Consider the following 13,407-nt stretch of genomic DNA (forward strand, 5'->3'; position numbering starts at 1 on the left):
CAGCTCAGATGTGAAGTCAGGGGAGGTGCCTCAGGAGGGCTCCTTGTGGCACAGGTTTTGTGTGTGATCTGCAACTCAGGGCCAGTGGGACCTCCCCAGCACTGCACCAGGGCGTCCTGAGACATTCCTCCACTTTCTCCCTCTTCTGTCTCTTTGGGATTCTCTTCTTCTGCAGTTGTTTTGATCTTCTGCCAAGAAGAGGTCAAGCCAAGATGCAGTTGTTCTAAACCAATCACTCTTCAGTAGGATTTCCTAGGCTCTTAGGCAGAGACCTTGTTTTCCATTTTGAGCAATCTGTTTTCTGCAATAAACACTGAATATGTTTCTCTGTTGCTATAGAAATAATATTTCATTAAATGAGGGAATCAGTGCCCCTGCTGTCGACAAATCTAATCTAAGTGTTAGTCTCTAGAGCTTGAATTTCACCACTGGGATGAGGTATACATAATTCTGCAAATTATTTCTCTAACTTTTGCATAAATGTCTTTACACTCTGCAACTGTTAGCTAAATTTCCCAAAGTGATAGCATGGAGTTTAACGTGGTGTAATGTGTTTACATGGATCTGAGCAGAGCCTTCCTCCCTTGTATTTCCCCACCCTCCTCCCCGAGACATTTTCACATTTAGAGCTTCAGATTTCCAACTCTTCCCGTAGGAAAATGGGAAGAGTCAGTAAAAGCAGCACTCTCAGCCAGGTTCCTTACCCTGTGGACAGCAGTGTGCCAGGTTTATTTGAATTTTTTGTTGTATTTTTTAAAATTCAGCTTCTCCAAGCAATATAGATATTACTTGCCCTGTTGTTTTTCTGGGATTTACAAGAGCAGCCTAAACTGACCATTAATACACCCCAAAAAGTGACCTGCTCTGCACTATTTTCTAGACTCTGATGTATCATATGCCCAGTATTTGTCAGGTTATTCAAAGATTTTCCTACAATAACTTCTTACCTTCTGCAGCAGTTAAACCCAAGAGAGTTGTGGATTTTGACTTTATGCACTTCATATCAATGTTCTTGCATTTAACCATAATTCAGACTTAATATGGGGTTTTTCATGGTGTTTTTCTAAAGCTGTAGAATTCAGGGAACAGCAATGAGGTGGTACTAAAGCCTGTAACTGTAGGGTATGAAAAACAAAATATTTGTTAATAAGGGTCAGTGTTTGTCAACATATTCATCATAAGTATTTTGAAGAAATTGTAAAGACTCCTTTTCTGTCATAGTTGCAGTACAGGAACCCATTTCTGCATTTCTGTGTCTAAGGTGTGTGTAGTTAGGAAAGTAGAATTTAAAAGTACACAGTGATTGATTGGCACAGACCTGTGTGCAAGTGTGTGTTGGAAACCTGAATTCAGAGTTCTTGTAAAAATCCTATTACAGCTTTTAGTTAAAAAATGGGAATTATAATTTGTGAAATGGGCACATGCTCGATATGTGTTATGTATTGCAGGACAAAACCAATTTATATTCATTTAATTCATTAATAATAATAATAATAATTTTTATATCAATGGCTTCGAGTTAAAGATTGGTCTTTAGAAAACATAGGAAAATCTCTGTCATCATTGGAAGAAAATAACTGCCCTTTTAAAACTTCTTTTCTAATTTTTTTCAGTGATTTTATATCAATCTGTCAATAAGACAAATCTTTGTAGGCAGGGACAGATTCCTGACATCCATAAGAGTAACTGTATGGACATGCATATTAATTTAAAGGCAGAGATCCTGGGAAACCTAGCAAAGTACACAACTACATTTCTTTAAATTTAATAGCATGCTTATTATTAAAAGACCCTTATCATATAAATAAGTCACCACAAGACACTGATTAAATTTTTGCTGTTAAAATAGTTCTTGCAATTAAAAAAAAAAAAAAAAAAAAAACTCAAACCAAACAACCCTTAGTTTCCCTGCCCAGCCATAAAATATAAGCCAGAAGTTGACCTGTTTTTTACCCTTGTTACACCATCCAAGGCTGCATTTTTTCAGCACATCATCAGCGTGCAGATGAGAAGCATCAGCTGGAGCTCGTGGTGCAGAGCAGTGACTGCTGTGCTCTGCTGGGTGCTGCCCAGAGCTGCCCTCAGGCCAGGGACTGAAATGGCCAGGGTCTGGCTGGGGGAGGACAGGGGTAAAGTGGAGATGTTTTCATGGTCACATCTAAGATTTGCTATATTCACAATATTTTCTAACTAGGCACAGTTCTGTAAACAAAAGCTAAAAAATGAAGGTGAGAAACATAAACACTCTAATGTTCTGTATTTTTTCTTTTCCTTTAGGGACCCGGTGGAAAAAAAACCAAGAGCAGGATTTAAAGGATGTTCTGAAAAACACTGACCAGGACATTCCACTGGTCTTTGTCAGTGGGAACCATGACATTGGCAATACTCCAACCAGTGAAACCATTGCTGATTATTGCAAGAACTGGGGAGACGACTACTTCAGCTTTTGGGTTGGAGGTGTTTTCTTTGTTGTGTTGAATTCTCAGCTGTACTTTGATTGTTCCAAGTGCCCTGAGCTAAGGCAGGCCCAGGATGCCTGGCTAGATGAGCAGCTGGCTACTGCTGCAAGCCACAAATGCAAGCATATCATTGTATTCCAGCACATCCCTCTGTTTCTGAGCAAACCTGATGAAGACGACGATTATTTCAACTTGAATAAATCCGTTCGTCAGGAGATAATGGAAAAGTTTCATAAAGCAGGTATTTTCTCAAACTTTCCTACTCTGGAATTTTTTGTTTCAAATTGTTAATGGCTCTGCTGCCAGACAAAATACATTTAACTTAAATGGTACTGTTTTCAAGGAATTTTTGAACACAGTTTATAAGCCTCATTGTTTCCCGTAGATCAGAATTATCGACTGAATCTACTCACCTGTAAAAAGTACCAAACAAAATTTAAAACTTGGAGTGAAAAGTAAAAAGGCTAAACATGAAAAGTTCCTTAACATAAATAGCAAAATTGCAACATTTTGCAAGTACTGACAGATACAAGACAACCTGAGTTTTTTCCTGCCTACAGAGGAGGGAGATCAGGTATTGCCATAGGAGAAAAATACAGAATTTATGTTTTACATAAAACATGGAAACAGAATTCACAATTACCTTGGAGGTTGCTTTCTCCCACACTGAGCCAATTTTAAACCAGGAGTGTAATGCACCCCAGATTTATTCAGTGTTAAAACAAGTCTTGCTCTGCTAAAATCAATCCTTTGCACATCCGTTTCTAATGGGGGCCACGTCTGGGATGAAGGGCAGGTGGAGCATGTGCTAAATGAGTAATTGTACCAAAGCCCTCAGCTTTGTGTGATGCCATTTGAGCGCCATGGAGACAGAGCAGTACACAGCTACTCCTCCATGCTGCTCCCATTGTTTTCTGGTAATTGCCTTCATGTTCCTGGAGTGTGCCAGTCCCTCAGAATTTCCTGCCATCGCTGCATCACAGTGTCATTTTCTCTGTATCTGTAAGAGAGCGCATTATTTGGATTACTGAACAATGCAAATTTTTTATGATCTTGTTCCTAAATTACCATCTAATTGTTAAGCCTGGCCTCATCCAACTCAGCCTAATTTCCAAGCTCTCAATCTCCCACCGTTTCCAATCAGTGGGGCAAAAATCCCCAGCTATCTGAGGGCAGTGTGATATTTGCAGTGTGATATTTGCAGAGTTCAGATTTATGAGTGGGGGTTTTTCCCCATAAGGAGACGTGCTGAGAACACCTCATATCTTTTTTCCTTTTTGTGTCAGTGTTAATCCAGTGGCAATGTTGCTCTTGGGGAGGTGGGCAGCTGTGACTGCCCGTGTTCCATGGAGTGCAGCACATCCTGGGTCATGGTGTATGCCCAGAAACTGGCATTCATGGGGGAACCAAAGCAGTTCTGTTCTAGGATTTTCTGTCATCCAGTTGGTTTGCTAACATTTAAAAACAGTCAGTGCTGGGAATATAATTTCATCAAGTGGTAAAAAACCATTATCATTGTAACACTGTTGTCACCTTGTCATCTTTCTTAGAAGAGTGTCCAGAGACTTAACCAGAAGTTGGGAAGGCTTCAAATGATGGGGGAAAGGAACAGAAACAGCTCCAGGGAAGAAATTCCCAAACTCCTTTCTGTGCCACTCTTCTGTTCCCTCCATCATGTGTCCCTCTTGCCATCTCTAATGTTGTTTGGTCCTTAATGAGTGTGTTTAAACACTGATCTTTGGCATGCTCATTACTGTACACTGAGTCAACAGGTAACATTTGCAAGCCAATAATCAAACATTTTGCTAATGAAATGAATACAGAGAACAGGCAGCTCAGTAACTCGGACTGCTGAGAAAAATGAGCTGAATCAAAAGTTGCCTCAGAGTTACCTTAGTAACGGGGCCGTTCTGTTTCCATTTTATTATTCCCTTTAAGAGCAGCCTTTGTGAGAGCACAGAGGGCTCAGCGGGTTGCAGAGAGGCTGTTTGGGTAGAGGCACAGAGATGCAAGGACACCACTTGCTTTCTCTGCTTTGCCAAAGAATAATCAAGTTTAGCACATCATTAGACATGAACTTGGTTTTCCCCCAGTTCACTTCATACCATCTTGAAGGATCCAAACACAGAAAATTGCTAATGAAATCCCAACATACTTTGCCCTTTTTTTATTATTATTTAGAAATCTGGTGTAATTATTTATTTTGGAGAAAGAAAGTCAGTCTGCTCTCATAGGAGACCACCAGGCTGCTGCTGTTCTCCCCCAACCTGTCAGCAGTCCTTCCTCCTGCCTCTTTCTGTGTCAGTGCTTGTAACCACGTTTGTTGTGTCATGTCAGTAACATACGTGGTTTAGGGGGGTTGCCTTTATTAGATGGGCATCACATTTCAGTTGTTTATAACCCAGGATCATGTTTATACATTTTCCAGAAGTGTCAAACATGGAGCCGTAACTCAGCGGGTTAAAGAGGTACAGGAAAGGAAAGATAATCTAGTCATTCAGGTTTTCATGAGAACAAAGAAATTCGTATGGAGTGTGTAGGAAATAGATACTTAAAGTATGGTCATATTGGTCCTACGGTCACAGGTGTTTTAAACTGAGGGATGCAACTTGAGAAAATTCTTACTTTAATTCCAAAGCTCAGATCTTTTGTAGTTACTCTCTTCTAATCACTCCTGTGTTACATAATGGTTTTGGTGTAAGTATCTGCTCATCACAAGCAGAGATAAAAGACTAGCTGTAGAATCTACATCTGGTATGAAATACTGAATTGCATTTCTCACATTAGAAGTGTCCTTAACAGTTGGTCTAATTAAAGATAAAATCATGTCCTTATGATAAATATTTATCATTGAAAATCTGGCACTTGTAAATATGTATTACTACTGTGCAGAGTTAAACCATACTTGTAAGCTGCATGTGTAAGGAATCCTGCTAGACCATGTTTCTTTTAAATGCATCATAACAACTATTGTCCTTGAAAATGTGATTTTGGTCACAGTGAAAACCAACTCAGTGGAGGACAGAGTTTAACATTTAAGCAGAGTTACCTTTCTGAAGGTGTATTGGTGTAACTTCTGCAAGTTAAGCCTAAGTTGTCAAAGCCTTAAAGGCTGTGGCTCTTCTCCATGCAGACACTAAGTACAGAAAAAACCTTGTGTGCAGGAACTGTGAAAGAGCTGACCTGACGTTCTCATCTGTGAGATCTGCCCCAGTCACTCGACTCTGCTGCAGGAAATGCAGATTCAGCTTTTAAGGATTTTACAGTGCTGATATAAATAGGTTTCCTCATAGCATTGTAGGGAAAATAAAGAAGTAGTAATGGTCTAGCCAAAAATCTGGTCTGCAAGTCATGTGTCTTTGATAAACATAAGCAGCGAATTAAGTTTTAAAATTAGGCAGTTTATGTAATAGAAGACCTACTTTTTCTTACATATCTTATTCCAGTAAAATTTTCTTAGGACATGAAATATTTTTTTTCTGTACCTGAAAAGTATAAAAATTTTTGGTGAGGCAAAGACAATCCTTTAAAAGCTGTTTGTCCTCAGAACCATCACTGACACACTGAGCAGTACTTACATTAGTTAATACAATATAGTAATAAATGTTTCTTAATGGCACAAGTTAACTAAAGCATTTAAGCAAATGCAAATGTCTGAACTTGTTTAGGAGCTCTGTTGAATAAAAACTTAAATTAATAGATGGTTTTTTCACCAACAGGGTTCAAAAAAGATCTTGTTTCAGAGTTAGGTTAAGAGTGTTAGGTGGTCTGTGTAGCTGAGAGATGATGCATCTTAGAGAAAAATAACTAGACCAGAGATAGAAATATACAGCAGGAAATTCCCTACAGTCTTCAGCTTCTTTTAATTAAGAAGTTTTAAATTCATCCAAGTGTCTTCAAAGCAATTTTTCAGATGTGGTTAAAAGTACCTAATACGTACATAGGGGCAAAAATATCAACCTAACTTCATTAAATGGTGTATTTTTTCATTTTATTTGTGACTTGGAGGTGCTGTAACTTCTAACACCTTTAGTCATTAAAAGAGTGTGATATATCTACATTCTCCTCTTAGAAATGTTGTGACAGGAGAGCAGTGTTAAAGGAAGAAGAAGCTCTCAGAACATCCACAGCTGAGATATATTTGAGCACAAAATTAAGGCATGGAGTGTTGAAAGCTGTTGTTTCTAAAATTTACCAGACAACATATGCTATGTTTCATTATTTTCTTTGTTGTGTAATCAGAGTTGACAGGGGAGTAATATTTTCATCTTCCTGCCATTGAGACCTTGATTTTGGCAAAGCCCATACATTGAGTGAGTAATCTCAGTGCTTATGTGTCAGTATTTAAGGTAATTTAAATACTCTCAACTTCAGTGATTTGGATCAACCCCTTTGAAGGTGGCACTTATGGCCCAGGTAGAGTGACCAATTTGATATATTCTATGTCAGAACAGTTCCCCAGGTATGCTAATTTAAATCTTGCATAGAGATACACATAGACATAGATTTTTTTTAAAATTTTTTTGAGAAATCCAGCAGCAAGTACAAAACACATAATAGTCTGTAAGGACAATAAGTAATACTTGTTCTCGGATAAATTTTTGAAATCAGTTTTGTCCCCTGGGTTAAAGCTTCTTCTCGCTCCACAGAGCACACAGCAATCCAGGCCTGTTTGGGTTGGTGGCAGCTCTCTGAGAAAGCATGGCTTCAAATGGACACAAGGCACAAAACCCAAGTAAATTCCACTGAAAGGTCACAAGAGGCATTCACAGAAATGAATTTGAGTGGCAGAGTGACGACCTAGAGACAGGGCCACCAAAGGCTCATTTAGACCAGTGCTCTGATTAGGTGATGTGGGATCACCCTCCAGCTTTGCCTGTTGTTTCTCCTCTGATTACATAGGAAAAACAAGTGACACTCAAATCTTTGTCTGTATAGCTCTATTTAGTATTGCCTTATAGAAAGAAACTTTTGACATAAATATATTTTTCAAAGTAATATTTCATTTCCTGCTCACTGTGTGACCCACTGACCACCAGCTGCACCAAACTCCTGATTCTTTCGGGGACAAAGCAGATTTAAGGCAGAGGTTTCCTGCACGTTTGCAGGATGTTTGCAAAAAAGAGTGCATGGGATATTTTTATTGAGATGATTATAGAGCTGTGCAGTGTAAATTCTAATTACTCAGTTCTCTTTTATTCATACAGCTCTTCAGAGGAGGAAGGATAACAGAGAGCTTCAAAAGGGCCACACAGAATAATGCTGTCTCTTACTGAGGGCTGACCAAAGAGTTTATGAAAGGGAGAATATTGGTCCCCAATCCTTACCAGTGGGACTGTTTCCTTTTACTAGTGCTCTGTTGGGAAATTATTTGAGGTTTTTTGATAAGAGGGTCTGAGAAGTGCCTGAACACTGAGCAGTTAACAGTGACTGATGCTTTCACATCTTTCTTTGCTGCTGTAACACCTGCTTGGCAGACGAGGCAATGCAAGCACTCTGAAATTGCAATGAGATAAAATCAATTCTGTTCCACTGAAGAGATTTTGTTTTCAAAGACTTCTAAATATTATCATTCCTTGTGTAGCACTGAAAAGATGAGGTATACCACGTGCCCAGGGGGAGAAAAAAAGGTGCAGCAAAAAATGCCTATGGTTAATGTGGCTCTTGTAGGGAACCTGAAAGAACATCATTTTGGAGTGCAAAATTGTTGTGAGAACAGGTATTACTCTTGAACCAACCACATTGTTCAGCACTTCAGACAGCAGCTGTACTCTGCAGGTGAAAGGAAGAAAGAAAGCCAGTTTGTGCCTGGTACTCAAGGGAAAATGTTCCAAGATCAATTTATCCATATGACTTAAAATGGTTGTATTTGCCAGAAACACTGCATTTTACAAAATACCTGTGTACTCTTACCTGTGTGAGGCTGTACACTCAGCTCAGAGTAGCATCTCCCTGTGCCTGGATGCTTACTTGGTTCTCCTTTCTGTGAAAACTGTGACAGGGGACCAGAGTGTTGATGACATTCAGATGCTCCAATACAATTTAATGTCTTTACAGAACTGCTTCTCCACCTTTAGCCTCCACTGTGGCTCTCCTGGTGCTCCTCTCTAGCTCCTGCACTTCTGGGGACAAACGTATCTTGGATCAGCTTTTCCTAGTCTGTCCTCTTTCTGCAGGCCTTGACTGAGAAAGAGATTTGTGTGATGACTCAGGGACTCTTGGATAAGCATAACTCTATTTAAAATCTAATTTTATCATTACACTTGAACAGTTAACTGAAAAGCAGAGCAATGGGACCAGAATGAGGGCCTCAATAGCCCAGTCTGCTGCTGCTCCCCAGACTCTTGTGAAGGGCACAGGATAGAAAAGTGCATAATGGTGTTTCTTTCCAGGCCTCTTCCCACCTCCAAGAATTCTTCTTTCAAGGACTTACTGTGTCATATTAACGTTATCAGCATAATGCAGTTGAGTGATCCCTCTCTAGGTTTGTTCAGTTGATCTGTGAAAACTGACAGCTTTGACAATGGTCTGCAGGAGGGAATTTCATGTTTCACAGCTCTGTGAAGAAACACCTCCTTTGGTTTGCTTTGCACTTCACCTGCAGTCTGGATGGAGAGCCATCAACCTGTACATGAAAGGCAGTGAACTTTGATTCATGTATGCAGTTACTGTGAAAAATAGTTCATTAATCAGCACCGAGAAAGAGATAATCTGAACCATGTGATAAATTTCATTGTAACTCAGAACCACTTTCTTTCCCCAAAGTTCTCTACAGAGAGCATGGGAAGAGAGGCAAGGGCTGTACTGTACCCATTACATATTTATTATGTCATTCATATTGCACTGATTTAGCCTTCTCCTTATTTTACAGTCTCATTTGCTTTTGCTGAGAAAAGCATTTATTTAATTGAAGGCTCAGTCTAAATAAAGCCTGCTACTGATTGCCTATGCTGATTATTCCAGGCATTCTCCTCCTAATTTGGAAAATCTGCTCGCTTTTCTTTGGTTTATTTTTATGTTGGTAATTTTTCCCTGTATTTTTACTCTGTCCATAGTGCTGGGTTGAGCAGTTTGATTTCCAGCTAAGGTGAGGTCAGTCGCATTTTGGACACAGCAAACTTGCCTCAAAAATGGGGTTTGTACATTTGGAACTAGAGTTTGGGAAAGAGCTTCTTCTGGATTCAGGGGGGTTTGGAATCAAGCCATAGAAGTGAGCATAATTACAGAAATTGGAGTCAGACACCTCTGGAATTTAAACTAGTTCAATTCAATTACAGCCCAATATTATCTGATTATGTGAGAAAAGTAGTTTTCCAGGTGCATGTTTCTTTGGGGTTTTTTAATATTTCAAGGTAAACATGGGTGCATTGTTTTCCAGCCTGTGTCATTGCAACTCAGTTTCCCTGGATCTGGGGCTCAGTCTGTATTTCTGAATTAAACTAGAAAACAGTAAATTCTTCAAGAAGTTAAGAAAAGAGATGTTACCTGTTTCACAAAACCTTACTGTTGCGTGGTTACAGAATGCACCTGTTCCTGTAATAAAGCAGAGAGATTATTTGGCTAGCATTTCTTGTTTAAAAGGGAGACATTAACATGGTTTAACTATTCCTGACATAGAAAGGCTGGTCAAAACACTAAATAGAAAAGATGTGGCTGTTTGTTGGGCCACACAGAGAAGGCAGGCCAGAGTCCTCTTTCTTTCCTGCCCAGATGGAGTTGAAAACATGCCCAGTTTTCCATATCCTTACATTTTTCTAAACTGCAGAAGCCAGTGGTAGAGTCCCAGGTAAGAGAACTTGGGAGTCTGAGAATTAGAGGAGTGCAGCTGCACAATAAGCTCAGACAGGGATGTTATTGCTCCCGGGGGAATTGTCCATGAGACACAGCTAAATGCCTTTGTTCTCCTGCAGTGCAATTGCATCAAAACCATGCTGACCCTTTCCCCTGGTGCCACAGAAGGGTTTTTCTGGGTGATACACCATCATTTCAAAATTCTGTAAAATAACCTCATCTTCCTTCTCCTGCTAACAGACAAACTGCCTCCTGCACAATACTCAATTGTAGTTTCTTTTTGTGTAATGAAGTATTTTCTCACTTGGTTCTTGTCAGAAGTTAAATCAACAGTGTCCTAACAACACTGGGAGAGCTGAAGTTTTCTTCTCCTTTTCTTCAGTATCTCCAGGGCTGAAAAAGATGGTGAATATTTCAGTTAGGACTTGATTTCTTTCAAAACATTGCTCTGCTTTGGGTTGCTTGGGAGCTCAGAAGTGCTGTAAGATGGCCAGAGTTAGAGAGAATAATCTCTATAACATTCGAGCTGCTGCAGCCTGTGAGGATGTGATGGTTTTACACAGGCAGCTGCTTCTGAGCCTGCCTGGATCCCTTGGAGCCTGCTTCTCCCTTTCTGTGTCAGCCTTTGCTGTGCAGCATCCAGAGCACGTCTGAGGCACTTGTGTGGAGACACCTTTCCCTGTTAGCCCAGTGGGGCAGTGCAGCAGCACCTGTTACACCCCCTCTGAAAGAAAAGCACCTTTTAATACTGCTGGTGTGGGTCACAAAGCTGAGAGAGAGAACCAGCAGAAAAAGTGAAGGTGGGAAATGCTGGTAAAAATTGTCCCAACTTCCCAAAGCTGTTCAAGTGAGAAGGTGCAAATCAACAGGAGCTTGGTGCATCTCTAGTACTTATTTGGTGAGCTGGCTTTAGAAAGCAGACAGAAAACAGAAGAGAGGGGAGGAAAGTCTTCAGTTTCTTCCTTTTGAATTTCCTTTTGAGAAATGTCTGCAGTGGAAACCATGAGTTGAAGTGTTCATAATGTGGATTTGACTTGGGAAAAGATATCCAAATTAAAATATGAATTTATTTGAAATTTTATTGAAGTTGAGTTGTGCTGTAAAGATTGTGCCTATGAAACAGGTAGCATCAAAGGCAGCATGTGAGCTGTAATTCCCCTCCTCAGCACTCCCCTCTGGCCTTACCACAGCCACTGTGTGGCCTTACAGCCCCAAGGGCCATAATCCAGTCTGAATTAGCACAAAACCAAAGCCTTTATATGCTTCTTTCATAGTTGAGCTGATGTAAAGTCTAAGGTTTATCAACATATGTAAGTGTTGCATCTCATCACATGACTCTTGAACAGCCCTTGTTTGGGTTTGTTGTTACATCATGAATTATTTTGGCTAAGTAGGCTGCTCTGGGCTCAAAGAACTGGTGCCAAAAGAGATACTTCATTCTTTAGTTGGGATGCATATAAGGGAAAAGGAGTTATCATCAAATCTGGAGAAGGAAAATCTTTTTGTCTTTCAGATTCAGCTTTTTCAAATCAGAACTAAGAAGGAGATTTTGTGCTTGATCAGAAAATAATGGTAAATTGCATGGCAGGAGAACACCTTTGGTTAACTAAAATCAGAACCAGTTCCTGTATCTAAACCTTTTTTTACAAAGACAGTGATTTTTTCCCATCTTGACTGATTGATTAAACCCGTGTTTGGTAGAGGCATGAAGCTCAGAGGGTTTGGGGCTCTCATGGACAGCTTTGGCACTTCAGACCTTTCTGCAGGTACTCTCTAATCTGTGTCATGTTGTTATGCAGTCCTGCATCAGAAGAGGATGTGTAGATTGGTTTGTTTTGGGTTTTTTTAGCTGTCTGCACAGTTTTTTACTTTATTCTGATCTTAATCCATTTTTTCTTTAATGAATAATCCATTAGGTATGAATAGTGTCTTGCAGGAATGGATCCAGCTTTTTTTAGTAAAAGGATACTGTGAATCCTCCAGACACATTTAAGTTCAAATAACTGTGTATTTCATTAAAAAATGAAATAATGAATGCTTGTGAAGGTGCTGTTCTTTGGACATTTATTTACACAAGAATTTTTTTAGTATTTCATACAGCTTTTATATCAAGGTTTCTTCCAGCTGCCATTGAAGAATCCAGTGATAAAAAACAAATCACTGCTGTACCTTTTTTCCTTCTGTTATTGGGAAGGGACTGTATGTTTTAGTGCATAGCTGGGTGCACTGAAGTGACCTGGGGATACATTAAAGTGGGCTGTAAAAACGAGGTCTGCCAGGACACTGCTCCTTCCTCACAGGGTTGCAGGGGGAAGGGATGGGAGTGTCTGTTGCTGGCAACTTGACATTATTACTTCAGAAAAACATCTGAAATTAATAAATTAAATCTCAGTGCATACATCTCTGAGATTCTTTTTATGTTAAAGATCAAAAGCAAGAGCAAAGTAAATTGCCTGCTTCTCATCTTGGTATTATTGCAGTGACTGGTTCAGCTTTCCTCCTTGTGCTCACTCAGAGTGGGTGCAGTGCAGCTGAGGGAGGAGAAAAGTGCAGAAAAACCCCAGCAGTGACCTGTTGGTGTCCTTGTTTGAGGTGTCATATCCTGGAACCCAGCAATAACTAGAGTTAATACTGGCTCTAGCACTAAAGGCTATCTGGAAACTGAGGTCTGGGCAAAACTTGTTACTGATGTCTGTCTCTGTCTAGGATGGGTTTCTCAAAGTCTTTCCTTGAATTATTAAACAAGTGGAACATTTTTTGCTTTAGCATAACTACAGTTCCTTTTATGACTTCTGTATCCTCTGTCTTTCTAATTACACTTAGTCAGGGTTTGGTTTACATATATGATGACACAAAATCTTGGCCTCTTTTCCTGTTCTAAATCGAAATGTTAAATTCTCTGGATGGTGGGAAGATGCTGCTTTAGGACACAGATTCCTCCAGTAAAAAGAGAGAACTTAATTCCCTTCCAAAGTACTTATTTCTGTTACTAAAAGTGTGTCACATGGGATTGCACCTCACTATGGCTTTTTTGATTCTTAATTGTTCTTAATTTTTTCATAAACTAAAGTAGTTCTGCTTACCCACAGGAAAAGTTAAAATACTGAAAAGGCCTTGGTACCTTGTTACAGCAGCAGCACTGACTTTTGTAGTCCAC

The 13,407-nt window shown here is 39.7% G+C and overlaps 1 protein-coding gene and 1 long non-coding RNA gene across 2 annotated transcripts in view; one reads left to right on the forward strand and one right to left on the reverse strand.

Annotated features, from left to right (window-relative positions):
* The window catches only part of CPPED1 (calcineurin like phosphoesterase domain containing 1), a 38,678-nt gene that overhangs the window by 22,074 nt on the left and 3,197 nt on the right, over window positions 1-13,407 (forward strand). Inside the window, exon 3 of the mRNA XM_066330290.1 lies at window positions 2,278-2,700. Within this exon, the coding sequence (XP_066186387.1) occupies window positions 2,278-2,700 (423 nt within the window). The remainder of the gene's footprint in view (window positions 1-2,277; window positions 2,701-13,407) is intronic.
* On the reverse strand, window positions 3,149-4,544 carry LOC136368195 (uncharacterized). Its single transcript, XR_010744805.1, has 2 exons — window positions 4,352-4,544; window positions 3,149-3,459 (listed from the first exon to the last, which is right to left on the reverse strand). It is a non-coding gene; the product is annotated as an uncharacterized lncRNA (long non-coding RNA).

The sequence above is a fragment of the Sylvia atricapilla genome, chromosome 15 (genome assembly GCF_009819655.1).
Source record: "Sylvia atricapilla isolate bSylAtr1 chromosome 15, bSylAtr1.pri, whole genome shotgun sequence".
Taxonomy (NCBI): domain Eukaryota; kingdom Metazoa; phylum Chordata; class Aves; order Passeriformes; family Sylviidae; genus Sylvia; species Sylvia atricapilla.